Source organism: Rhincodon typus, chromosome 24, assembly GCF_021869965.1.
Source record: "Rhincodon typus isolate 14 chromosome 24, sRhiTyp1.1, whole genome shotgun sequence".
Taxonomy (NCBI): Eukaryota; Metazoa; Chordata; class Chondrichthyes; order Orectolobiformes; family Rhincodontidae; genus Rhincodon; species Rhincodon typus.
Window position 1 is genome coordinate 27,263,556 of NC_063355.1, and position 20,808 is coordinate 27,284,363.

The following is a 20,808-nucleotide window of genomic DNA, read 5'->3' on the forward strand; positions in this document are numbered from 1 at the left end:
AGTGGAAAATAAGAGTTCTTTTTACAGGTTTTTTTCCTTAAAATTTGGACTTGCCAGTAAGGGGTTTGTACTAAAATTAATGTTTTGAAAATGTGCCTGAATTAGAGGCAGAGCACTGAGCAACCTCCTCATGGGCTTTTTTAAATTAAATGCCTAAAATGGTTGCCTATCAACTGAATTGCTGTGACCAAACTTCTTTCACCCTAAATGTCATTCCTTGTCCAGGATTGGTGTTGGAATTGTCTAGATTTTACTCCCCTGATGGTTTGAATGTGTGCCCTGTAAAACATGGTATTGAGCCATACAGTCTTAATCATTGGCTAATTTGGTATAAAGCAATGCTAAAAATGTTGCAACTAGCCTTGATTTACTAGGGCTCAGGGAATATTGGCCAATACTTTTACTCCCGTTTAATTACTGTCCCTTCTGGGATGGTGGTCTTTAAGTATGAGAATTGGATAACGCATGAATAGTTTTCAAACATTACTGTCGAACTTTTAAGAATGACCACTTGGTTGCTGCATCAGAAAGCTACTGGTACCAATGGAACATTATCCTGCAATATGCCTATCCTTCAGAAAGGGAAGTGACCAGAGGGCAAAGGTTGTGCATGTTTCTGCTTTTACTGACAGATTCTGTAAATTTTTCTTGGACACTGAGATTCAAGTTCCACATAATGCACATCTATGGGTATGCATACTCTAATTCCACTGACCCTGGCAACTGGATGTTACTTATGTTATAACATACTAGTGACCACTTAAGAGGTGTTCGAGTGACTCTTGGCATCCTTGTAGATGCAGTTTTGGCACTTGAGTGGATTGGGCAACAACTTCAAATCTGTTAAACTCGTGCTGCCACACACACATTTGTATCCCAATTTTACTGCTAAAGTGACAATAACAAAATTAGGAATCCACAAAGTTGCCAATCCAGCATTATTTTAAAATATGAAGGTAAGTATTCTGTTTCTCCAGAAGTACAAGAACAAATTTACTGCACTGCCTTAAATCTGAAATTTTCTGTAATCCCACATTTCTGCGTTACAATGACAACGCATAAATGGCTGTGTCTTGGTGGTATCCTTCCAAATAAGGGAAGTTTTTGGTATAATATATTTCAGTAACCACTGGTTCTATTAAAGACAAAATTCAAATGCTCATCTGATGGGCATGTGGAAAACAGCTTAGTTTCCCACATTGGTAACATTTATTAATGACTAAATGCCCTGCAAGTATCTAAAGGATACCTATGAAATGTTGGTGACTGTATTGATATTTAAATGCAAATGTGACTTATTGGGCTATATTTAAAGACCACTTGCGGGTAAATGTATACATGGTGAGTGGCTGAGCTGCACACAACATTCTAACCCAAAACTCTTATCAGTGTTTGGTGTTGAGTTAACTGGTTTCAGGTAGTGAAGCAATGGGGCACTAATACTTGCCTCCATCTCCTTGGGCTAGGGAGGAGAATTGGCCAGAGATTCATGCTCTCTAAGATTTAGGAGCACAATGTCACTTGTGGAGCAGAACCAGCTATGCTGTGCTGCCCTTCTGTGGTTGTGCAGCTTGTCAGCTTTTGCTCTTTTTTAAATCACCACAATTGATTACTTCAGTGAGGTAATATGGTTTCCAGCACCTGTGGGTTTGTCTCCCAACGTGAGCCTCTGGCTTTTAAAATATAATGTTGAACAGGAAAGAAATGAATTATTGATTCATAAATCATGTATATTACTTGAGCAGGTTTGTTGCTCTGAAAAATGAGTATAGCTAGAGTAAAATGTGTGGTGGTGCAAATGACGGATTTGTGAAATTTTCTTTCAACATTGGTCAGATATATTAAATAACCTTTTTCGTAAGGGTCTCTGGTATCTAATCCAAATCTCACATCCTTATATCCTTGAATTGTTGGATGCATGTTTAGTCAATGTACAATGACCTAATTTCTACAAATTTTGATTTTTTAAAAGAAATCTTGAACCAAGTACAGTTGATTTGTGTGGTTAGTATTTCTCTGAACCACGCACAGTGGGTGGAAAAACAATTTCTATCAAGGGTTGCTTGATCAGAGGTGTTAGTCTAGATGTTAGAGATTGAGTTGCGTTGTTGACAATCCATCCATTTGTTCCCTAGCTTGTGGGGAAAGCTCTGGCATTGGGGCACCAAGCTAAAAATAACCAATTCAGCGTAGGAGACTACAGCTGCATTTCTCCCACACCGTTATTGTAATTTGAAATTCCACACTACTGTGCCAGTATTGGTTGGAGCAAAAGCACATTCATACTCAAAGTTGTTGTATTATGAGCAGATACTCTGGCTTTTAATATTTCCCCAAGAAATAATATGAAAGGCATACAAGTATGGACCTGTGTTTCAACTTTGGTGTAGATTCTTTTTCCCCACCTTCTCCCAAAAACAGGATAATTCCCAAACCTGCTGCCCTCCCCCACCTAGGACTTTAGTTGAAGGAGTAGATTTGAATTTTTTCTGTTGACTTTTTTTATAATTATGGGAAACAGTATAACAATAAAACTGTTTAACCTGAGAAAAGTGAGTGCATTATTGGAGGTTATTTTTAAATGTCCTAAATAAAACCACTTAAGTACGAAAAAATTTTGGGGTAAAGGGAAGGACATGTATAATCAATGATTAAAAGTTGGGTTGGTTGGCAGGATTTTTTTCTTTTGGGGGAAGGGCTTCAGTGGGTGCAGCTAAAACTCCCGTTGAGCAGTTAACCATTTTACATAACTTGTTTACAAGTCTGTTCTTCTGTGGAAGAACTTAACTATAATACAGAGCCTAAGCAGTACGATACTGCTTTCACTCCCTTGTCTGCAGGTAAGTATTAGAATGTAGTTTTAATAATGCCAATACAGTTTTTTTTAAAATGCTTGAATATGGAAACTATGTTAACATGCTTTGTCGCATTTATATGCTACAGGTTACAAAGTGAGAGCCTTGTTTACACTTCAATACTTTAAACTATTTTGACTGAGCCGGCAGCATATTGAAAAATGGGACTAGACACGTTTTCTACATATGTATGGACAAAAAAAATATGTATGGTGTATGCAAGTGGAGTAATACATAAAAGCATGGTATTGTACACTTGTAATGTAAACATGGTATTTATTATACAGTAATATGTAATTTAATTGGAAGTTAAAGAGTAATGTAAAACTTAGTTTAATGGTTTCTTAACAGTTCTGTTATAAAACTGCATGCACCAACTATAGTTGTTCAGAACCCTGTTACTGGCAAGTCAAACAGTGAAGGTGTATATGGTTTTGGAGGGTGTACGAAAGCTTTAGGAGAACTACAGTGAAGAAAGGCAAACTCGCAGATGAAAACTGGTGAAACTTCAGAGGCCTTAGCCAGTGCTTTAAAAGAGGCACGAGTTTCATCATTGAGCCTTAGGCTCAAGAGGTACTGGCTTAAGGGAATACTTCATTTCTTCATATTTGTCCCTGCAGCGGTGTCGACCGGGGTGGCTTCAGTAAGCCTGGTGGTAAGTTTTTAGCATTAAAATGGTTAGTCAATACATTTGTGTTTGAAGTTTGTGATTTGGGGGAAAAATTGTTTTGCGCAGTAAAATTTTCTTGTATACAAAATTCAACACACGTGCATATATACTGGAGTCGCCTGCTGGCATTAAAATGGGTTTGCGTTAAAATGGGTTTCATTTTGCCTGATACTATGGTGAATATGGATGTGTAAAATGAATAATCACTTGAGTGATGGGCGTGCATTAAAATGGGTTTCAGATTACCTGATACTGGTGAATAGAAAATGTAAAAATGAGTAAACACTTAAGTGAGGGCTTGCATTAAAATGGGTTTTGAATTACCTGGTGCTGGTAATTTAATATAAAATGTCAATAACCACTTGTCAGAAGTGGTGTAAAGTACCAAACGGTTTATTTTAAGAAAATGTAAATGGGGGTATTTAGTTTGAGTAATACCGTTGTTAATTTTAAATTCCACTGGAGATTATTTCTCATCATGGTCTTGCATTTGCAGTTCATCTCTGTTGAGTGAATAACCAAAAGGTGCTGGAATTTTAGATCTAGATGTTTTAAAGGTATTAGGTTAATAGAATGCAAAATAATGTTGTTCCTACTTTCTTTCCTTCTCATCCAGTAACAGCTGTAGAAGAAACTCAAGAGCCTGAACCAGGTAATTACCTTAATTGCTTATTAGAATTCAGATGTATTGCCCCTTATGAACAGCTATCTATTCTGATATGGTCGCACGTTTCTAATGCCTGTGTTATTTGTTTAGAACGATGCATAAATTTTGTTTCATTTTGTGCTTTTTTTATATGTTAGTTGAGAAAATGGGTGTAAGCAACACTAATATATTAATCTATAAATAAATCTTTTTTGGGGAGGTTGCGCAGGCTTCAACTATTTCCTTGCATGTGTATAAATTCATATTAGTACTTTTATTCGGCTGAATCCCCAGAACAGCATTCATTTTAATATACTATAGACTTCATTAACTAGTTGCCAATTATCGGTCCAGTTTAAAATTTTATTTCATGCTTTCCTACCTTGTGGGCTAACATACTATGTTCAGTGAAACTCCTACATAAAATCTGTGAAACTACAGGAAATTTAAATTTGAGAATACAACAAATTTGTGGTGAGTGACACTTGGCAATTATCTCTGAGAAGGCTGTATACAAAGTACCATTGATATATAAATAAACACCACTATGTATGCTAGAAAAAATGAAATGAAAATATAGTCTTGGAGAAACAGATCTGGCAGCATCTCTAAAGAAGACAGTTAACATTGAGTTTTGTGACTCTTCTGAGGGGGATCACTGAACTTGAAACGTTTACTCTTCTCTTCAGCTGATGCTAGACCAGCTGTGCCTGTCTACTGATAGATTCCTCCTTCCTCCAACACTAATTTTGGTGCCAAACCAAGTTGATCACCAGACATCATCAGCACTATCAAATAACTGGCCAAACCTATAATGGGCAAACCATGCCACAATAAGCAGGGTAGATTTTTGTTTCTAATTTATCTGAGCTGTTGTTGAACTCTTCTTGGTAACTTTCTTGAATGTGCCTGTCCTTTTTAACAAATCTTTTTTAAGATTGAGCATTATCAAGACTTGTTTGCAAATTCTGAATCCTCCTGAATTGGGTTGTGCCACGATGTATGTCATTATTTTTTCAGTGTGTAAGAGGGCAGTAATCGGAAGACAGTATGTTGTCTTCTGTTTTGAGTTTGGTTTCCAGCTAATCCTGGTTTTATACCGAGTAGGTGGTGCTGGATGTCTTAAAACACAAAGATGGATAAATCCCTAGGACCTGATCAAGTGTACCCTAGAACTCTGTGGGAAGCTAGGGAAGAGTTTGCTGGGTCCCTTGCTGAGATATTTGTATCATCGTTAGCCACAGGTGAGGCGTCAGAAGACTGGAGGTTGGCTAATGTGGTGCCACTATTTAAGAAAGGTAGTAAGGGAAAAGTCAAGTAACTATGGACTGGTGGGCAAGTTATTGGAAGGACTCCTGATGGACAGGATTTTACATGTATTTGGAAAGGTAAGGAATAATAAGGGATAGTCAACATGGCTTTGTGTGTGGGAAATAGTGTCTCTCTAAATTGATTTGAGTTTTTTGAAGTAACAGTGGATTGAGGGCAGAGCGGTGGATGTGATCTATGTGGACTACAGTAAGGTGTTCAAAGTTCCTCATGGTAGACTGATTAGCAAGGTTAGACAGAACACTGAGAGCTAGCTATTTGGATACAGAACTGGCTTAAAAGTAGAAGACGTGGTGGAGGGTTGCTTTTCAGACTGGAGGCCTGTGACCAGTGGTGTGCCACAAGGATCGGTGCTGTGTCCACTGCCTCTTGTCATTTGAATGTGAACTAAGGTATGGTTAGTAAGTTTGCAGGTGACACCAAAATTGGAGGTGTAGTGGACAGTGAGAAAGGTTAAGTTACTTCAGAACGATAGGATCTTGATCACATGGGCCAGTGAGCCTAGGAGTGGCAGCTGGAGTTTAATTTAGATAAATGTGAGGTGCTGCATTTTTTTGGAAAGGCAAATCAGGGTAGGACTTAAACACCTTTAATGGTAAGGTCCTGGGGAGTGTTGCTGAACAAAGACCTTGGAGTGCAGGTTTATAGTTCCTTGCAGGTGGAGTCACAGGCAGATAGAATAATGAAAAAGGCGTTTTGGTATGCTTGCCTTTATTGGTCAGTGCATTGAGTAAAGGAGTTGGGAGGTCATGTTGCAGCTGTACAGGACATTGGTTAGGCCACCTTTAGAATACTGCATGTGATTCTGATCTCCCTGCAAAGGAAGAATGTTGAGAGATTTGAAAGGGTTCAGAAAAGACTTACAAGGAAGTTGCCGAGGTTGGAGGGTTTGAGCTATAGGGAGAGGCTGAATAGGCTGGAGTGTCGGAGGCTGAGGGGTGACTTTATAGAGGTTTGTAAAATCATGAGGGGCCATGAGAATTCAGTGAATTGCTGATTAGCAATGTTATGAATAGCATTTAAAGTGTGCCCTCCAGGATATCTTCAAATGTAGATGGAATCAATGTTTGCTCCCAAGGGAATAATACTCAGTTCGACAAAAGTGGCCACATTTGTAATTCTGCGTACAATTGGTCACCCTGCTATAGGAAGGACGTTATTAAGCTGGAAAAGGTGCAAAAAAGATTTACAAGGACGTTATTGAGACTGGAGGGTTTGAGTTTTAAGGGGAGGCTGGATGCACTGGACTTTCTCTTCCGGAGTGACAGATGCTGAGGGGTGACCTTTTTGGAGGTTTATCAAATCAGGAGGTGCATGAATAAGATGAATAGCGAACTGTTTCTCTCCCCCCCCCCCCCCCCCCCCCCCAAAAAAAAAAAACGGGTGGGAGAGTCAAAAGCTAGCGAGAGGGGAAAGATTTAAAGGGACCTGAATGGCAACCTTTTCAGAGGGTGGTGCATATCTGGAACGAGCTCTGAGGAAGTGGTAGACGCAGGCACAGTTGGAAGATTTAAAAGGTATCTGGATGGGTATACAGATAGGAAGGCTTGTTGATCAGCAATTCACTGGATTCTTATTTGTTAGCTTATTTACTGGCGTGGCTCTCTTGACTGGCATACATTTGCATATTCTGCACACTTGATTATAGCAACTGATTTTAATAAGCATGTGATTCTGGAAGAACCAATATCTTAAGTGTTTTGCCCTTGCATAATTTGCATTACTCAGCTACATTTTAGTATTCATTTTTGTAAAAAAAAACTTGTCTTACAAGGCTTGTTAAGTTTGTGCTGTTTTAAGAAGCAGCCAATGCAGCAATCATGCTTCCTTCTCCAGGACTGGTTCAATCCTTAGTTAATATGATAGGAAGATCACATGCATCAAAGGTCATTTACCCCTATCCTGCATTGTTTTAAGGAGGTTCTTAGAGTACATCCACACTGAGTGTTTTCATCTTTGCAATTAATTTGCATCTATGGTGATATCCTTGTAGCTTGTGTGGCTTGAAAGTTTTTATTATATTATGACCCTTTCCTCTATGTTCATGGTAACTTAACACCATAAACAGTATATGAACACTTCGGGGAAAAGTTCCCAAGTTGCACTTGCTTGATGGGTTCTGCACTTTTCTTAAGATTAATTGTCTACTACTACTTGATTTGCAGTAGCAGCTGCTGAACCACCTCCTCCACCACCGGCTCCGGCTCCAGTTCTGACTCCAACTCCAACTCCAACCCCAACTCCGACTCCAGCCCCACAGGAAGATGTGGAGAATGATACTATTTATGTGCAAGGCTTGGGTGAAAATATAACTCCAGAAAGGCTTTTGGATTTCTTCAAGCAAACTGGTGCTATAAAGGTTTGTTTTGGCATGTACTGTCAACTGATGCTGCCTTTTCTTAAAAGTTTCGCTGTTAATTTTGCGCCTGTACAATTTTAGATCAACAAGCGAACTGGGCAGCCTATGATCAACATATACATTGACAAGGAAACTGGAAAACCTAAGGGTGAAGCTACTGTGTCCTATGACGATCCTCCTTCTGCGAAGGCTGCTCTAGAATGGTTTAATGGTAACTTTTTTTTGTTTTTGTCATTTATACCAAAACATACTGTTGCCTTTATCTATCATAATGGTAATTTCTGTTCCTTTCAGGCAAGGAGTTTGATGCAAACCCAATCAAGGTTGCTATGGCCAGAAAGAAGCAGCAACCACAGCCACAACCACAACTGCAACAACCACCACCACCATTGCAATTTAATAATATGCGAAGTGGTGTCCCTCTCCGGGATGGAAGAGGTGGTGGACTCCCTGGTCGAGGAGGTGAGAATCTGCATTACAGACCAGGTAATACTCTTTTTGCTTTGTATTTTGTTTGTTTGTTTGTAGAGCGTAGTTCCAATTGGGTGAGGGAAGGAGGAAACCAGGGACCTTTTTAATTCCTTTGGAGTTAGATATTTGGATTTTAGTGACCACCTGTAGCTGGAGTGGAAAACTTAGTATGGATTTCATTACTTATTCTGTGCATAGTTTTACCATGAGTTTAATTTTCAGCATTTGTGAATAGCCTCACACTTCAAACACCTTTTTTATAAATTGTTCAAGCAGCTTTGCAAGTTGCAGTAGTGACTTTTGGTTTCACATATTGCTGATCATGTTGCTCCGCTGTAGTCTAGTTGAAGTTTGATATCGTGTATCCTCTCCAGTGGATGGTGCTTATTGGCCTGTTTTGTACACACAATGCTGCAATGTTGTGGTGCAAGTTCCAACTTTTCAATTCAATTCTTCTGTAAAACTTGAGAATTTCAGGAATCCTCACACCTTCAAAAAAGATCCTGGTATTGTCTTGTTCCAAGTCAGATTTAAGATGATTTGGTTTGATGAGTCAGAAGGTGGGACAAACTGTTAAATTTATAGATGATCTGTTGCTTTCAAGGATTGGTCAATTTTCAGGCTAAGGTAGTTCTACTTTTGTATTAAATGCATCACAACTCATTCTTCAATCAAAAATTTGTGATGTTTGGTCATGGACAACAGTAAAGTGCTTTTTTTTTTCCATTTTAATGCCTTAATTTAAGAACTAACCATGATCAGGAATAAGTGAGATTTCACGAAAAATTGAGAAGTAGAACCTCAACGGTCATCTTTTAAATTTGAGTATGCTATGAGCTTATTGGCTTGGGTTAAAATTTAAGTTAAATGCATTGTTTGAAAATTGGTGTTGGAGAAATGGGTTTGAATGCATAGGGCACTGTCACCACTACTGGAGGAAGTGGAAGCCATACCATTGGGATGGTCTTCACCTGAACCAAATTGGGAACAGTGACTTGGGTAAGTTCAATAACCAGGGTAGTAGAGAGGTTCAGGGTTTGAAGATTTGTAGCTCGAGTGCTGGTTGTAGATGTTGGTGTGTTCGCCGAGCTGGGAAGTTTGATAGGAATTTCGTCCCCTCACTAGGTTACATCCTCAATGCTGTGGAGCCTCCTGTGAAGTGCTGTTGTCTTATGCCGGTTCAAATTTATATTGTCTGGTTTTTGCTGCTTCTGCTAGATGTCTGTTTCAATTGTGCGTTGTAATGGTTGGTATATCAGGTCTAATTCAATGTGTTTGTTGAGTCCATGGATGAATGCCAAACCTCTAGGAATTCCCTGGCTGTCCTCTGTTTGGCTTGTCCCAGTTGAAAAGTGTGGTTTTTTTCATGTCCATGCGCATTGAAACCAAGGACATCTGGTCGTGTCGTTTAGTCGCTAGTTGGTGTTTGTGGATGCAGGCAGCCACACTAAGACAGCAACTGACTAGGGTTAAAGACCCAATAGATACCATGGACAGAACAAATGTAGTTTACCAGATACCATGCGGAGACTGCACAAAACACTACATGGGACAAACAGGCAGACAACTAGCAATCTGCACCCACGAACACCAGTTAGCAAACAAATGACATGACCAGATGTCCTTGGTTTCGATACACACAGATGAGAAAAACCACACTTTCAACTGGGACAACATTATTATCATAGGACTAGCCAAACAGGGAAGCCAGGGAATTCTTGGAGGCTTGGCATTCATCCGCAGACTCTATCAACAAACACATTGAAGTAGACCTGATACACCAACCGTTACAACGCACAACTGGAACCAACATCTACCAGAAGCAGCAAAAACCAGACAATATAAATTTGAACCGCCACAAGACAAAAGCACTTCACAGGAGGCTCCACAGCACTGAGGATGTCGCCTAGTGAGGGAACAAAATGTCTGCTATCAAACCTCCCAGCTCGGCAAGAACACCAACATCTACGTGGTAGAGAGGGTTTTAAACTACATAATGGGGTAATGGACCAGTTTGGGAAGGTGCGACAGGCACCAATAAGGGAAACAATTGGAATGTTGTAGGAATGGACAGTGCACAAGTCTGAATGATTTTGTTTAAAATCTGTTTACTTTGCATGACCCAGAGACTGGGAGCTGAATATTTAATGTTGCAGGACAGTGGAGGGCGGGAACTTAGGAGAATGTAGTGGGATCGGGTAATTAATGACAACTTTGGTACAGTCAAAAAATGGGCAATGTTTCTACCTTTACTTCCAGAACTGTTTTGGCTAGAGATGAGAGATAAAGGTACTGCCATTGTGGGAGCACCATATTGGCACCACCTCACTAACCGCACCAAAGGACATGATATTCAGGAAGAAATTGAGTCTTGGTGAGAGGCATATTGATGCAGATTTGACGGGTTGGCAAAATACCCTGACCAATGGGCTCAATGCTTTGGGGACAGTTTTTCATAGAACAAGTTACTCCAGAGTCAACCAGAAATATGGTAATATGCAATGCAACAGAATTGCTAAATCAGCTTTAAAGATGCCCCAGGTAGCAGTAGTGATATAATTTGAATAACATATTAGAGAGAGGGGGGGAGGGGGACAGTGAATCTAAAGTTAGTGTTTTTAAAGGTCAGGGCATCAAAGTTGAGCTGGTTAATGTGAACAATAAATTAGCTTAAGGGATCAGTCAGAATTGCAGTACAGGCACTTTGGATATTTTGAATATCTCCTTTAAAGATAACTCCAGTGAGACATGCGAGGGAAAGACCAACCATCCATGGCCATCTAAGGAATTTAAAAGAAAACATACAATTTTGCCAAGACTGAGGCTGACAAAACCTCCAATCCTGATGAGTTCATCCTTTTCGTCTTAACAAATGGCTGCTTAGGCTTTGGTGTGCATTGGCTTTGGTTTTTCCAAATCTATGGAATTTAGGAAAGGCCCCATCAAATTAATGAGTGGGTAAAAACTGTATGGGGAAAACCTTTGGAGGGAAGAGCAGCATGTTATTTAAATGGAAAGATTGCAGGCTCTGGTGTAATTGAGATCCTGGTAATATGAATCAATTGTTATGCATTTTAGCAATGTTCTCATTTGAGGGGCAAATGGAATAACATATGTAGGGATGTTTTGTACTACATGGTGTTAGACCACGTGGATTGCTATAGTTTTGGTCTCCTTTTTAAGAGTTTTTTTTTAAAAGGATATTGACTTGACTGACTTCAGACGGGGGACGGGGTGGTGATCTTACAAGGGAAGATTAGACTAACTGGGGCCTGTATCCAGTGGAATTTTGAAGAATTAATGTTTTCATCTCTGCAAAATCATATGTTTACTTGCTGAAACATAGCATCTTGAGGATTCTACACACAGATGGATGCTGAATGGAAGAGACTTGAACAAGGATGCTGTCTAGTGGTCTATTTAAGTGGAGATGAGAATGCTTTTTGAGGTCGAGTCTTGCCAGGAGGGTGGTGGAGGCAGAGCCATTGAATATTCAAAGGCAGAGAGGATAGATGGATTCTCGGCTGAAAAGGATGTCTAACCTTAGCCAGTGAGTTCTCCACCAGGTCAGCCATGATTTTGAATTGCAGAGCAGGTCTGAGGCTGAAGAGCCTACACCACCTAATTTTTGCGTTCAGCAGCTGGATACTTTGCTGCATCCGTTTTCTATCTCACGAGTGGTACAACATCGGCACCTTATTTACTTTAGCATCTGATTTGAAACGTCAATTTTCAACTTTTTGTTCTAGAATCTTAATTTTTTTTCTTTTCAGACTTTGTATTACTGAAAGTGGGAAATGGGCATGCATTTTGAGTCAGTTGTCTAGTCTTTTTGTTTAGACCCTTTTTTTGACCATAATTGTTATAACTGCCTGTTAACTGAGTGTTTTAGCAGTGACCTCTTTTTCTTTTTTAACAAATGAAGAAAATCCCCAGAATCCAGCTCCTTTGCTGAGTTTTAAAGTGATTAGTCTGTCACTTGTGAGAATTTGTCACTTCAATGACAACATAATCTGGTAATGCAAAGCCTATGTTAATACACTGGGGGCACAAGTTCAAATCCTACTACAGCAAGTGGCAAAATGGAATTATTTAGATTCAGTGCTAATCTGCTGGTGACCATGTAGCCATTTATGTTGTAGGAGCCGATCTGAGTCGTGTCCTTGTTGGAGGACAGAAATCTGCCATTTCCTGCTCTGTCCTAGATGTAACTTCATACCCACAACAGTGTAGTTGACTCTTTAAATCCTCTTTTTCTGCCTTCTGAAATGGCCTAACAAGCTACTTTGCATCAAACTGCAATAAAAAAGAAAGAAAGTAAACCAAATTTACCACCCACCACTGACCTAGACATCAGAAATGACAACTGTACACTCGGCCTTGTCTGCAAAATCCCTCCCCTTTGACATCTGGACTTTGTCAACCATTGAAACTTTGTATCCTGTCGGTTATCACGGAATAATGCTCTCTTCTCTATCCTTCCCTACAAAATTGCCAGTACCTTTCCTGCTGATTGGCTGATACATTACAGAACTAGCCTGTTCTGTTTGTTACTAACTAACCAAATTGACTCCTTCAGCATGTCTTGTCCAGCACATCACTGTCTCCCACTGCCTGTCCTCCTGGTCCTAGCTGAACATCTTTCCAGAAATATCTCTTCTTGCAATCCCCACCCTACCACCTCCACCAGCAAGCTGTAAACTTTCATGCCCACAAGCTCTTGCAGATCACCAAAGGAATTTGATTGTAGCTTGGCGCTGGGACCTGTCTGGCCCCTACAGGATCCATCTGCTCCAGAACTGAGGATGGCCTTCCCGCATCCTCTGGCAGTCTGCTCGCTCTCCCTGTTTCTAGACTAGCACGTGGTGCAAGGAGTAATTCAGAATTACAACCTTTCTTGGCAGTTCTGTTTATTAACTCTTGCTGCCTAAAATCTGCTCGCAGGACCTTGTTCTGTTTCTACACTGTTGGTACTGATTATGGTCCACAGTTTGCTGTCGTCACCACCACCACCCCCCACCGCCGCCCCCGCCCTCATCAACATTCTGTAGCATCCAGTGCACCCTGTGGATTTTGGGTGCCCTGCTCCACCTCGCTTTAAATGAGCAGATTTAACAGAAATAAACCTGCCTCCCAAGCACTGTCTGCTCCTTCCCTCCTGTGGATCAATGTTCCCATTAAAGGCAATCTTTCAACATTACTAGAGCAATCTGCATGTGCAAGCAAGCTCTAAGTGGGGGTTTGCCACTGTCAGTCTAGGCAACCGGCATTCAAGTCCTTTGTGCTGAATGCCATGAGTTCTGTTCAATTTGTTAGAGCATTAATACTGTTGACTGAGAAGACCTGATTTTTCATTTGAGATGATTCCATGAATTGGGTCATCAAATCAAGATGAACTACATGCTCTTTTTAACCATACTTTGACTAATTTCTTAAGCCTGTCTCTCGTTAGTTGAAAAATGTTTTAAAGAAACTCTGATCTGCGTGTGTAGGGGGCTCTGTAAACCTCACCTTATCGGTTAAAGTTCTAAATTTTCATTGTTCTCCCTCTTCTAGATCTGCTTGTACAGTAACTTCAAATGCATCATTTTATTGATAGTATGATAAAATTGAATTACTTATCTATTTTCAGCTGCTTAATTTAGTTTACATTCTAGAAGTAAACATTTTACCTATACTTAATCCTGTATGTTGTCAACTCAGACCCCTGCCCTGTCCTGTTCTACTTTCAGCTTTTGCTCTTTTGAAGTATTGAAATTCCTTGGGTTATAATCACTCAATCATTTAGATCTACCAGGGCATGTTTTCCAACTGAGCTGTTTCAATCAATTTGACAGTTGGCAGAGTAATAAAAACAAAATACTCAATAGTATTGTGAAACTATACACCATTTCCATTTTAAGACAGCAAGGTGCAGGGCTCGAACACAGCAGGCCGAGCAAAAAGGCTGACGTTTCGGGCCTAGCCTGAAGAAGTTACCCTCCTCCCTCCGGACAAACCTCAGGGGATACAGTTCCTACTATCTCTGATACCATTTCCATTTTCACTTGTTTTGAAATAATGCTGGCTTTTATTTCTTCTAGGGAATAGAATGATGGTCAGAAGTATCTGGGATTTTAAAAGTGTAATCTCTCAAACGTGCTAACTTAACAAAAGTTACTTTGGAGCTTTGTACATTTTTACCATGTCTTGTGTAATTTGCATGGAATGGGATTTAATGTCAACTTTTTTAGAGCAGCAAATTCCCTGGTGTTAATGTTTCCTAAATATTAAACCCTTTGGCTATAAATATTGCCAACTGGCTGAGTCTTTTGCCCATCTTTAATTTCAGGACCCATGGGACGTGGCGGAGGAGGATTTGGTGGACGAGGTGGTCCACGTGGTCGTGGTGGACCTTCTGGAGGAAATACGCAGCAAAGAGCTGGTGACTGGCGTTGCCCTAATCCGTATGTTTGGCTTGGTTTTGAGGTTTTTCAAATTTCACTAAAGTTTGGCATAAAAGTTGCCGGATGTAATTTTTGTGATTTTCTTGTTTGTATTCTAGGACATGTGGGAACTCCAACTTTGCCTGGCGAACCGAATGTAACCAGTGTAAGGCTCCAAAACCAGACGGTCCCCTCCCACCTCCATTTCCTTCTGGTGAGTAATTTTGATTATGGATGGTGATGTCTATTTTGTGCATCTTAGATTAATGTTGATTATTAACTGGCGTCTGACTGTCCAGGGGAGGTTTCCGATCCCCATGTTTACTGTAATGATTCTACTTGTGTACTATTTTCAAAAAACTTTTCTAAAATCATGACACCTGACACTAGCAGTTTCATTTTGATGCATAAAGATTTGTGAATGGAATGTTTTGTTTCCCTTTTTGCCCCTACTTTAAGCTTATGTGCAGCATGTTTTGAGGGTTCTTTCATGAAGGACTTTATACCCCCTCTGATTTTTGTTTTATAGGTGATCGCGGGAGGGGTGGCCCTATGATGAGAGGTGGCCGCCTTATGGATCGTGGTGGTTTCCGAGGTGGACGTGGTGGTGACAGAGGTGGTTTCCGAGGTGGACGTGGTGGTGACAGAGGTGGCTTTAGAGGTGGAAGAGGCATGCTTGGTGGTCCTCCTATGGGAGAGTTAATGGGTTTTAGAGGTGGCAGAGGTGGACCAGCTAAAATGGATAGGAAGTAAGTTGACCAACACTTAAAAACATTTCAGCATACACGTAATTTTAATGAAAAGAATGTGTTCAAAATATAAAAGTTAAGACTGTGAAATTCATTGAATTAGAACTGGCACTTTGTCTAATTTGGAAGCTAATCTATTCACCAGCAGTGAAGAACTGCTATAAATGCTAGTGGCTCAACCTTTTTTTTTAAGTGAAATGTTAATGGCCTGCCTTCTTTTCAGGGGTGACCGTCGCCAGGACCGTCGGGAGAGACCATATTGAAGTAGATGACCCATCTGGTTTTCTGTTTACTACAACAAATATTTTTTAAAAATGTTTTAAATTTGTAATTCCGTATTTATAATGTTGTTTGCAACAACATTACGGCAATATTTCGGTATTGTATTAGTTTTTCAGTGGATATAGCCAAGTCAGGAAGTAAATTTCATGTTAGGGTGACTTTTCGCTTAATTTTTACTTTTGTCAAGGTGAATGTAATGATGTGAACGAGATCCTGAAGAGCATGCAAAACAAAAATGTACAGTGCATAGCTTTTGTTCTGTTTATACTATGGTGATACTGCAATAAAAAGCTGAGTCGCTCTGTTTAGTGTGGCTTCCTGAAGTTCTGCTCAAAGTAACTTGAAATAGTGTTCCATAGTGATGGAAGTAAGTCCACAAGTTGCAAAGTTTTTTGATATTACACTGAACTGAGCTTCTGCGGCTTAATTAAAAAGTTCAACAGCTATTTAAATTGTTGCGTGAGTCTCTTTACAAATTTAATGTGCAGTTATTACTATAGAAAATCCAAACATACACTGGATAATTCTTTATCCCTTACCACCTCAAAATTAGCAACTTTGTATATTTGAAGAAAAAAAACTTAGCAGGCTAAATGAAATGCTTATGGTTGATTTTAATGCATGATGTGAAAGCATTTATGATTTCAGTTGTGAAGTACCCAGATCTATAGGTCACTTAAGCATATTTAATCACTGATTTTCAGTGATTAACACGACATTGTAGCCACGTAAATTTTTCATTCAATGCTGCTTTTCAGAGGTCAGTCTTCTGACCCAGGTATTCTGTACACTTGACCTGTGAAAACTAGTAATGGTGTTGAGCATTTAGGTTTACTTTGACTTGAGTATTGATGTGGGCATATTCTGACACATTACAAATTTGTGCTCTATCTTTTAAATTTAACAATATCAATTTTTAGTTTCTTTATCCGAAATATTAACTTCTCAGTAGTGAGATATGGACTGGTAACCTGTCATTTCAGTGAATATTTGACATTCCAGTGCTTGATTACTGTTGCAGAATTAACTACGGATTCACTCGTCAGAAATGGTGCACATCAACCATTGGTTACAAGTCACTATTTGAAACTGCTTGCCGTAACGGAAATGCTTTAAAATAATATCTGAAAAAATAATTTGTTATGGTAAACGGCCTATTGGAACATGATTTTTAAGGTTGAACTTCTAGGTGTACTGTTTAAATTCTCCTTTTTCAACTATTTGTTGAATATTGCTTAATAGCCTACGAAGTTTACGGTTCATTTGCAGAATGTTGTATAATAAAGGTGATGTGCATTATGGTTGTGAATAATGCTTTCCACGCATAGTCTAGGCACACAGTATATAAAGTTGACTGTCTGGATCCATTTCCAAAATCCCCTACACTCACCATTAGAGTTCTGTATTGCTGTTATTTTTCTAAGTGATTAAACTTGATTAATAAAGTTTTTCTTTATTGGCTGAGATGTGATTAGTTCAGTAATGTGTACTTTTGTTCCTGGATTCAGCCCTGGCCTGTATTGTTTAGGCTAACTTTTATGTTCAACATCAGTTCCTTTTTACTGAGTTGAACTCCAACATAGTGCACAAATAGTCTGTCTGCAATTTTTAAGGAATGATGTTGTGCAATTGTACCTGCTGAAAAGTTATACTAGTTTTTTTGTGATATTTCCTGAACCAAATGTTGATGCTGCACTGACCACTTACCATGACTTGACTTTCTGTTCAGTTTCTATTATCTTTTCATCTTCCCCAACTTCTGACATCTGCCTAACATAATGATTCCTTTGAACTTCAAGCAAAATTTTGTTTTCAGTCATTGAGTCCAGTGACCTCTGGTATCTGGTAGACCATCCTGTAGCAAACAAGTTTTGCAACTTGTGAAAAAATGGAGCTGGGGGAAGAAAGTGTGATAAATGACTTAGTGTTTGAGGATTAGGATTTTATTTTGAAGCTAGTCAAGCATTTGAACTGCTTTTGTTCATGGTATGTAATGTGGGTATATTTACATTGGATTTCTTTTCTTTGGTTTTAGTTGCAGTATTTAGGTAAGGTTTCTATTGTTAAAAGATTCTTTTAAAAGATCCAAGATTTACTTTTTATGAAATGCCTGTGTTTTGTATGCTTTATTTTCTGAAGAAACTGTTACCTCTTCAGTCCTTTGAGACCAATACTTTAATATGCTGGGTTGCAAATAATTCTGGTTATGCACTATATTTTGCTGTCCTAATTTCTGCTATTATGAATTTATTCCAATGGGTTTGTTCAATTTCCATAATTTAGACACAGAACTAACTTTAAACAATCCTTGTATCATTTTGTACCACTGCCTCACTTAGAGTCATAGAGATGTACAGCATGGAAACGCCAACCAGATATCCTAAATTGAATCTAGTCCCATTTGCCAGCATTTGGCCCATATTCGTCCAAAACTTTACTATTCACGTACCTTTTTTAAATGTTTTATTGTAACAGCCTCCTCCAGCAGTTCATTTCATACATCCGCCACCCTCTGCATGAAAAAGTTGCCCCTTTAGGTCTCTCAAATCTTGCCCCCCTCACCTTAAACCAATGCCGTCTAGTTTTGGACTCTGCTACCCTGGGGAAAAGACCTTGACTGTTCACCCTATCTATGCCCCTCAAGATTTTACAAACCTCTCTAAAGTCATCCCTCAGCCACCAATACTTCAGGGAAAATAGCCCCAGCCTATTCAGCCACTCCCTATGGCCCAAACCCTCCAACCTTGATAACATCCTTGTAAATCTTTTCTGAATCCTTTCATGTTAAACAACATCCTTTTCTATAGCAAGGAGACCAGGATTGCACAGTATTCCAAAAGTGGCCTCGCACCACTGTTCAGACAAATAACCTTGCAACTCTCATACTGAATGCACTGACTAATAAAGGCAAGCATACCAAATGCTGCCTTCACTATCCTATCTACCTGAGACTCCATTTCCAAGGAACAATGAGCCTACACATTAAGGTCCCTTTGTTTGGCAACGTTCCCCAGGACCTTACCATGTAAGTGTGTATGCTTTGACTGATTTTTGCCCAGTCTACAATGAAGTACCTCATTTTTATCTAGAGTAAACACCATCTGCCACTCCTTTGCCCATTTGATCAAGGTACCCTTGTACATTGAGGTAACCTTCACAGTCCACTACACCACTAATTTTTGGTGTCATCTACAAATATATTAACCGTACCCATTCTATTCATATCCTAATCATCAATGTAGATGACAAAAATCAGTGGATCCAGCATCGATCCTTGCGGCACACTTGGTCACAGACCTGCAGCCCAAAAAGCTTCCTTCCACCACTCTGTCTCCTACCTTCTAGCCAATTTTGGATCCAAATCGCTAGTTCTCCCTGTATTCCATGTGATCTAACCTTATTAACCAGTCTACCATGTAGAACCTTGTTGAACACTTTACTGAAGTTCATATAGACAATGCTGTGCCTTCATCTATCCTCTTCGTCACTTCATCGAAACAAATCAAGTTGGTGAGACAGTTTCCTATGCACAAAGCCATGTTGACTATCCCTAAATAGTCCTTGCCTTTCCACATATGTGTAAATCTTGTCCCTCAAGATTTCCTCCAACAATTTGTCCTCCACTGATCTCAGGCTCACCACTCTCAATAGTTTATTGACTGTTCCTTGCCACTCATTAAATAATGGCACCACATCAACCTCCAGTCTTCTAGCACTTCACCTATGGCTATCGATGATGCAATTAACTCAGCAAGAAGCCCAGCAATCACTTAACTAGCTGTAGTACAAGGGTACATCTGATCTCATACTGGCGATTTATCCTCTGTCTAGCACTTCTCAAGATATCACTATTTCACGAGGTTCTCTCGCTTCCATAACCTTCTCCACAGTTAACACTAATGCAAAATACTCATCTAATATTCTAATCATCAATATTCCAAGTGCATGAGAAATAAAAACGTGACCGGTAGCCTGGAAGATCGAAGAAGAAACTGGAGGGATAATGGAGGATTTTATGTATTATTCACGGGATCGTTGATGTCACTGGCTGGGTCAATATCCCTAGTTGCCCTTGGAGGTGATGGTGAGCTGCTGCTTGGAACTGTTCAAAATCCATTTGGTATAGGTAGCCCTGCAATGTAATTGGAGTTCCAGGATTTTGGTCCTGTAACACTGAAGCAGTGACTATGTATTGCCAAGTCCAGATGTTTAAGTAGCTTGGAGCAAAGTGTGCAGCTAATTAATGTTGCTGGAGATTGTGGTCATGGATTTGGAGGGTGTTGACTTGAGATTTGGTGAGTTTCTGCAGTGAATGGTGTCAAGCTTGTTGGAGCAGCACTTATCCAGCCAAGTGGAGAGAATTCCATCAATCAAATTTTACCTTTTTCTTGTTGTTAAAAAAAAAAAACTGTGGATGCTGTAAATCAGGACCAAAAACAGAAGTTGCTGGAAAATCCCAGCAGGTCTGGCAGCATCTGTGGAAAAACCATCATTTAACGTTTCGGGTCTGGTGACCCTCGGTGAACCGCTCTGATAGTTAAACCAAAACACAAGTCCAAAATTTTTATGCAAGGAGTAGAGGTTCCTTCTAAGAACTAAATCTGAAACACCTGGAGAAGCTCACTTCACCCCTTGTTATCTTTTAAGAGTAGTTAGATGTAAGAAAATCCCTGATCTCTGCTTTATAAGTAACAACTAATTTATTTAACCCTAACAATGAACAAATTAATAGAATTACTAACTATTCCTTGACTGAACTAAAATTATATTGAAATGCTGTTCAAATAATCACAAGTCCTACTTGTATAAACCCAGTTAATGAGCCAACAATAAATTTAAAATTAATCTCTCCAAGTTTGCACAGACACTCTCTTCTGGAACACTGCCTTCTCCAGCCTTTTGTCTGATCTCCAGTCTCATGCCTTCCACTGATCTTACTGCTGTTTTCTCTGAGCTTAAAAAAAACAATGCTGTGGTACCTTTTTTGGTGCTTTTTTTAGAGAGCTTAATGATTTTTTGAGA

The 20,808-nt window shown here is 39.5% G+C and overlaps 1 protein-coding gene across 1 annotated transcript in view; it reads left to right on the plus strand.

Moving 5' to 3' along the window:
• The window catches only part of LOC109928722 (RNA-binding protein EWS-like), a 33,494-nt gene extending 16,242 nt beyond the window's left edge, over positions 1–17,252 (plus strand). Inside the window, exons 9-17 of the mRNA XM_020528661.2 lie at positions 3,476–3,510; positions 4,142–4,177; positions 7,666–7,859; positions 7,941–8,070; positions 8,154–8,345; positions 14,662–14,776; positions 14,875–14,969; positions 15,285–15,504; positions 15,728–17,252. Of these exons, the coding sequence (XP_020384250.2) occupies positions 3,476–3,510; positions 4,142–4,177; positions 7,666–7,859; positions 7,941–8,070; positions 8,154–8,345; positions 14,662–14,776; positions 14,875–14,969; positions 15,285–15,504; positions 15,728–15,767 (1,057 nt within the window). The 3' untranslated portion in view covers positions 15,768–17,252. The remainder of the gene's footprint in view (positions 1–3,475; positions 3,511–4,141; positions 4,178–7,665; positions 7,860–7,940; positions 8,071–8,153; positions 8,346–14,661; positions 14,777–14,874; positions 14,970–15,284; positions 15,505–15,727) is intronic.
• The last annotated feature ends 3,556 nt before the right edge of the window (positions 17,253–20,808 follow it).